The sequence below is a fragment of the Miscanthus floridulus genome, chromosome 8 (assembly GCF_019320115.1).
Source record: "Miscanthus floridulus cultivar M001 chromosome 8, ASM1932011v1, whole genome shotgun sequence".
Classification (NCBI taxonomy): domain Eukaryota; kingdom Viridiplantae; phylum Streptophyta; class Magnoliopsida; order Poales; family Poaceae; genus Miscanthus; species Miscanthus floridulus.
In genome coordinates this window covers 56,496,505-56,504,391 of record NC_089587.1, presented here as the reverse complement: position 1 = coordinate 56,504,391, position 7,887 = coordinate 56,496,505, and the positions used below count along the sequence as shown (strand labels likewise).

Below are 7,887 nucleotides of genomic sequence, written 5' to 3'. Positions count from 1 at the left end.
ATTCTGGCCAACTAAACGGGCCCTTATTATGACCGTCTGATCGGCTGGTCAGGATTATCGGCCGCTCGATGTGGACCATTTTGCTGGTAGGTATCATCGTACGCCTACTAGTAACCCTCTTTAGCGCGAAGAATGACAATGCATCAAGATTTAAGGAACAAAGTGATGCTTGTTCAGTCATATCTGTGTGTAAAAAATATTATATTTTCAATTAACTTGTATATATACATTATTTGCGGCAAAAGAACGCAATATTTCTTTTGTTTTGCCTCAACGTGTTAAATAAACTCGTTTCCTGTCATATGCCACAGCCACAGGCGCTGCTGCAGCGGCTTGTTCTCCCCTCACATGTTACTTTAGGTGCCGCCTCCATAGTCGGTGGGTGTTTGATTTCGCCTCCTAAATTTTAGTCGTTGTTCTATTAGATATTTAGATATATGTATGGAGTATTAAATATAGATTAATTACGAAACTTATTGCACAACTTACGACTAATTTACGAGACGAATCTTTTAAACCTAATTAGTCCACGATTTGACAATATGATGCTATAGTAAACATGTGCTAATGACGGATTAATTAGGCTTAAAAATTCGTCTCGTGGTGACGAATTATGTAATTTGTTTTTTTATTAGTATCCGAACACTTCATACGACACTCTTATTTGACCCCTCCTAAATTTTAGTCACTGCATGTAAACACCCCCTTACATTAATACTTTGGTTTTCTTTCTGCGACTGCATGCTAGTATAGTTACCTTGGATGTTGCGTCCTCCAACCTAGATGTCTGTCTACGATAAGCTAGCTTCAGAACCATTGTCGACCCACTGAACTATTGTACTACGCTGAAAGAACATCTTTCTAGCTCTAAATTCCTACTAAAGTTGTGGTTACATGCTGCTGCACGGTGCGCAAAGTAACAAATATAATTACATCGATATAATCTGTGGAATGTGGTCATTATGGACGATGAGGAACAAACGCAGACATGGTGAACCACATCTACCAGCACGACAGGGTGTTGAATGGGTGTGTGACACAGCGTTCGATCTGTGGAACGTGCTGCACCCGGAGAAGGACCAGAGGGCTAAACTGAACCAGTGTTGGAATAAACCCCAACATGGATAATGGTTCAAATGCAATGTAGATGGTGCTTTCTCGGTTACTGACCACACAGGAGCGACTAGTGTGGTGATACGAGATCACAAAAGGACATTTCAAGGCCGGCCGCACGGTCTGGTATAGGTAGGCGCATGATGCTTTGTTGATGGAGGCAAGAGCTTGTAGGAATGGTCTTCAAATGGCACGGCAGCTTGGTACTTCCAAATTGTGTCTCGAGACCGATTGTTTGCAGCTCATTAATTTGTGGAACAACTTATATTCGCAGAGATCAGCTGTTAGCCTCATACTTCGAGATATTTTCAGCGCTAGCAGGAGCTTCGATGAGTTTACCTTTACTTTTGCTAATAGATCTTGTGATAGGGTAGCTCATGAATGTGCTAGACTAGTCTCTTGTGTCAAGGTACTGGAGGAGTGGCATGATAATCCCCATCCTGTCTACAAGGACTGCTAGCAAATGATTGTAATCACACGATGATATAATGGATGAAGCTCCTGATTACCTCAAAAAAAAAGATATAGTTATGTATGAAAAAACGAAGTCTGTTGAATGAGTAGAAAAACAATTTTGAAAATAGTGGTACAACATGTGTATTTATCTATTTAGAAAATAAAGGGGAAAAAAGAAAAATAACTTTGTTATTCTGTGCTCGAGAAACATGCCTCCTCCGACAGCCCCACATCAAATTTATATGTCACCTCAGCATCTCTATTATTGTGATTTTTCGGACACAAAAGAGCTTTGATTTTGGTAATATAGAGTGGCGGTGGGGGTAGGCCTAGAGGTGGTGAGTCAAGGGCGAAAGGTAGATGTGGTGTCACGGATTGGATGGTGAAGAAAACCATTTTGCAGGTTAGATGGTACTAGGACGAGGGGTGACAATAGGCTCGACGTCTGTTGAAGGTGGCTGATCACCGTCAAAGGTTGCAACAATGGCTGCATAGGTGAGCACCTAGAATAGAAGAAGAGGGAGGATTGAGGACGTGGAGGGTTGGGGGCGGACCTTAGGGGTGTCGTGATGGCGCCACTGCTCCAGCGGATGGTAGCCATGCGAAAGGCAGCGATACGCCGAGGCCGAATTTTTTACTATTCGGCCCCTTTTCGAAAGTTTCTCTCAAATAGACACCTGGCGGAAACAATTCTAGAAATATACCCTTGGCTCGGCGCCAAGAGTGAGTGGCGCCGAGCTCGGCGCCACGGTGACTGCGCCGAGGTCCTGGACACAGGGCAAACGCCTGCCAGGGGCTCGGCGCCAGCCACTCTGGCGCCGAGCTAGGCGCCGTAGATCTTGGCGCCGAGCTAGGCGCCAGTCTGAATGGCGCCGAGCTCAGCCTAAAGATCTATCATTTTCTCCCCATCTCCGCGCCCTAGCCAGCCGTCGTTGCTCCACCGCCGCGCCCGCCCGCGCCCATGCCCGCCCGACTCGCGCCCGACGGCCCCCGTGCCCCCTGCGCCGCGCCCCCGCCCCCCGCGCTCACCGCGCCTGCCCCGCGCCACACGGGCCCGTCAAGCCAGCGCCGCTCCCCGCCGCCCGCGCCCATGCCCTGCCGCACTCGCCCGCCCGCCGACCGCGCCGCCCCGCACCGAGGGGCGGCCCGAGCGGCCCCCCGTCGCCCTCGCCGCAGCGCGCGCCACGACCGCGCCACCGCCGTCTCGCGCTCCCACGGCCCGCGCCACACCGGGCCCGTCCGAGCCGCGCCCGCCCGCCCGCGCCGCTGCAGCTCCGCATGCCCGAGCCGCTGCTGCTCGGCAGCCGAGCCCGCGCCGCGCCGCTGCCTCCGCTCCCTCGCCCGAGCCCGCACCGCGCCGCCATTGCCCTCGCGCTGTTGCCCGTTGGTGGCTGCAGCGCCGAGCCGCCACGCCCTCCACCGCCGTCCTCGCCTTTGTCTCCACCGGCGGCCTCGGCCTCGCCCGCCTTGCCCCCTCCACCGCCGGCCTCGCCCCGCCTTGCCGACGTCCACCGCCGTCCTCGCCTCGCCCCGCCTCCCGCGACCGTCGAGCCGGTTCTAGCAGCGCGGAGCGCCGGCCACCCCCGCGACCGCCGCACGCCACCTCTGTCGTTGGCCGTGCCACCGTAGGCCCGGATATTTGCCTAGACCTACGCCCATCGTCCATCGACTCGGAAAGGTAAAAAATATGAATATGCAATGTATCTATTTAGTTGGTGTATGTTATTTACTAGTTATACTGTGATGACTTTGTTAGTTGATTTAGTTAGATATATATGTAGATAGATAGAAACATAGATACATTGGTAAATAGATATAGTTAGATAGCTACTTAGATATGTAGTTATATTTGTAGTTAACTACATATGATCTTGCTATTTAGTGAGTACACTATAAATATATACGTAGTTATTATCATGATTACTTAGTTTGTAGTTAGAAAATACTTGTTAGGTACTATCTATCGTCTAATTTGGACTAAAGGACATGTGTTTCGTTACGTTTTTAAAATAGATGGACAACCTAGTGACCATATATTATGGAGGCACGGTTGAAAGCGATCGTTATGGATATGTTGAGTTTCTTGACATGCAAAGCGTGCCTGTGCTATTCAATGATAGACCTTCATTTAGTGATATGGTTGCAAGGGCTCGGGAGGAGCTGCATTGCTTTGGAGATGATGACATTGCAGTTGATGGTGTACTGCACCTAGGTTGTCCTCCGAACATCTTCAGGTGAATGATCTCAATTGGTTGTGCGGATCAGTGGGACAACTATGTGAGATCGGCTATGAAGAGCCAGCTGCAATGTTTGGACGTGGTTGTTCGTCGGGTGTTAGTTGATCCAATCCCTCATGGGTTTACCCCAGCAATGGATCATCCGGCACACATCGACCCTCCCATTCTGGAACCTTACCTGCATGTGCAGATTGCGCCTACGGTTCCTGATGCTCAATCTGCCCCCAATGCATTATTTGGAGATGGTTGTCATACTCATGTTTTCGTGGCAGATCCTCCTTATGAGATCCCTTTGACACAGAATCATCCGAGTAAGTGTCTTAACCGCATGATTTTTGGGAGCTTATCTCATTCCTTACATCTATTTCTTTCATTCTTTCCTCATTTCTGTAATGACATTGCAGGAGACATTCCTGAGAATATCGATGTGCCCCATGTTGCTACGTAAGTGCACTTTTTAGATGGATTTTGTGGCTCCAACAATGTTGAAATTATGAATGATTCGGAGCCATATGAGATGGCTAGGGCTCTTGATTCTGATGATGATCGTCCTGTTGGAGAGCTGACGGAGAGTGATGTTGAGATGATGAGGCGTATCTTTCCCGACCGCCGTGATCCTAGAGTTCATGAGTTTAGTGATCTTGCTCATTCTGATTTGGCATTTGCAGAAGGACATGATGATGAGCTCCTAGAAGCTCCTGAGGCCGGTCCTAACATGGTAATTGAGGAGGGGAGGGTGTTCAATGACCTTCCTGCTTTGAAGAGGTGGTTGCAGGCTTTTGCAGTGATACAAAAGAGGCCTTATAGGGTATTGCATTCATATGTGGAGCGCCGTTACACAGTTGTGTGTGACAAGGAACGCTGCCCATGGAGGGTTTGTGCAAGGAAGCAACAGGTGACCGGAAAATAGAAGATCACAAAAGTAGTTGGACCACACAATTGTGCGGACCATGAGCTGACACTGAGGCATCGGCAGTTGACATCCACCCTCATTGCCAAGCAGTTGATGGGAATTTTGCAGGGAGAACCCAACATGAAGGCGAGAACAATTATCAGGACCGTTGAGGCATTGTATGGAGGATATGTGATAACTTATGGTAAAGCATGGAGGGCTAAGCAGTGAGCATGGAAGATGATATATGGGGACTGGGAGGATGGGTATGAGCAGCTGCTAGTTCTTTTCAATGCAATCAAAGTGGTGAATCCAGGCATACATTATGAGTACATCCCAAAACCTAATGCATGGAAGGATGGGAGGCAGATATTTTTCCGTGCCTTCTGGTGCTTTCCTCAGTGTGTCGAGGCCTTTAGGCACTGTCGTCCCGTCTTCTCCATTGATGGTACATTCTTGATTGGCAAATACTAGGGCACACTTCTTATAGCCATATCTTATGACGCAAACAATAAGTTGGTTCCTTTGGCATTTGCTTTGGTTGAGAACGAGAACAATGACAGTTGGGGATAGTTCTTGAGGCTAGTCCGGATACATGTGGTTGGCCCTAGTAGGGAGGTTGGTGTCATATCTGATAGGCATCAGGGCATATTTAATGCCGTGCGAGAGCAGTTAGAGGGGTATGCACCTTTGCACCATCGTTGGTGTACTCGACACCTTGCCGAGAATCTACTACGAAAGGACGGTGTCAAGAAAAACTTTGATCTGTTGCAGGAGGCTGCTCGACTGCTTGAGGACAAGTACTTTAGGGAAAAGTTGGAGCAGGTCAGAACCGCATCAAATGCAGAAGGTAGACAATGGCTTCCTAGATGTAAGATTAAAAATATTCTTTCAAATAAATCATTAATACGTTATATTCTTTCAGTTAACATAGTTTTGTACAACAGAGGCTGTCACGTCGTCTACGCCGTGTGGCTGGTCATTGTGGTTGCAGGACAAACACGACGCATGACATGTACGATCCTTCCGTAGGAAGAGGAGCCTTGGGTTCCTCTAGTCAAGCAGCTACAGGGGACGAGGAGGAGGACGAGGAGGCCGACGACGATGATGACATGGACAAGAGGCACGATGAGCTTGGGCCCTCTCAGCTCCATGACGCTCTATCGACTCATCCTACACCACCTCTAGGCACTAGGCGATGCCGTCCGCGTGACCCTTACACTCCAGGCACCAGCGCTCTAGGTCACAAGGGTAGAGGCAAGAGTAGGAGACAGTGAGGGACATGGTAGATGTTACTATGAACTATTGTGAATTTTGTATTTACTTATCTTTAACTATTCGGGACTGTATGGACATTGTGGACTATTTGTACTTTGCATGACATATTATGTTGGTTGTGATATTCGTTGTGGTTGCATTATGTTTGTTGGATGATTAAATGTTTAGAATATATATTGATGTCTCTGTTTGTAACTGTGGATGCTTCTAATACAAGACCGTATCTTGCTAATTTTTTGCGTGAACCTTTAATCATACTATACTTGTACAAAGGCACAAATGTAGTACACAGATTAACTATAAATTTATTATGTTTATAATCCAGGAATATTTGTACATACGCTGTGTACAAGAATCTATGCTTTTCAGAGAATCTATGCTTTTTAGAGAATAAACATAGACTTTTCAGATACACGAACAGCATCGAATTATCACATCACTGATATAGACCTCTCAGATGCAAGGACAACATGCAAGGAAGCACAACTAAACTCTATCTCCACCATCCATCTTATGACTGTTTGATCTAAGGGCTGAGGTAAAGCGGCACACGGACCGCTGACATGGCACATTGATAGGCCTCCATTCCTCCTCTCAACCTATAAATAACCACTCACTCCCTCTCATTCACACAAACAATAAGGAAGAAGAACACTCCTCAGCATTTGCTTTCGTTGTAGTACCAATGTCTGGAGGGTCGTCCAGAGGAAGAGGGAAGGGGAAGAAAACTACCTAGGGATGGGAGGGTCCTCTTGGTCCCAATTTCTTTGAGGAAGCTCTTTATGAGAGGTTCCCAGTTGAGAGCAAAAGTGATTTCACCAAAGAGGCACCACTGATAGGATACGATGAAAGGAAAGAAGAGTGGCCAAAATGCATGCATGGTGAGGACTGCCTAGTGCAGATGTTCACCGAGAGAATAGATGGAGGTCGTCATTTCTTCAAATGCCTGCGAGCATGGGTAATTTCTATTACTATTTGTTTCTTTAATATGTTTGTCTTATATATCACTTACACGACATACTTTTTGTAGTCTTCCTTGGCCGAAGAAAACTATGGGTTCAGTAGGTGGGTTGATCCTCGACCTATTTATCTACATGCGGAGTACATCTACTACCTACAAGACCGTATCTTCGATCTAGAAAGGGAAGTTAGCAGCGGTTACAAGGACGACGAACGGGATGACAACAATAATGGTGCCGATTCACAGGAGGCACTCTGAAATGATCCATATTGCACCTGCCCTAACCACAAGAAAAAGGGGTCTCCCCCATCACCCCCGCCACCACCAACAACAACAACGGGAGGCTACTATGGAGAAGGTGCAACACAATTTGCTATGTGGCCACACTACTATGATGACTTTATATTTTTCTTGTGGAGAACCCCAGGTTGAATTACCTAAGGCGTGTTAGGTTTAATTACCGAAGGCATGGTTTAATTACCTAAGGCATGTTAGGTTTAGTCAAAGAAAACTATGTACCCAGGTTCGGTACCTGTAGTCGCATGCCATTTAATGTGTTTCGTGTGTTGATTTCTATAATGTCATATGTCGTTAACTATTTTTTGCAGCACGTGTTCAAATGGAAATAAGTCTGTATCATTAAGCGGAATATTAAGACCATTGATAATGAAAACAACCACATAATGAAAAGTTCGATACTATGTCATATTACACAACATATTAATAGTATAACTAAGTGCCGACAGTAGACAAAGGGGCAAATGCACTTCCAAATCCTCAATCTGAAACGTACTGAGTAAGCAACTCATCATTCGAGTACCAGTCCTCTACTACAATCCTGTTGCTGCGGCTAGGCTCAACTGCATTGCTCTGACCTACCTGTCGCTTGTAGTAAGCGACCTCCGCTTCGTCTGCGGCTGCTGCGGCCTGAGTGAAGAACGCGTCGTCAT

The 7,887-nt window shown here is 47.1% G+C and overlaps 1 protein-coding gene across 1 annotated transcript; it reads left to right on the top strand.

Moving 5' to 3' along the window:
* The first annotated feature begins 2,847 nt into the window (after nucleotides 1-2,847).
* LOC136469116 (lysine-rich arabinogalactan protein 19-like) lies at nucleotides 2,848-3,198 on the top strand. The gene has a single exon (XM_066467437.1). The coding sequence runs from the start codon at nucleotides 2,848-2,850 to the stop codon at nucleotides 3,196-3,198; it is 351 nt and encodes a 116-aa protein (XP_066323534.1).
* The last annotated feature ends 4,689 nt before the right edge of the window (nucleotides 3,199-7,887 follow it).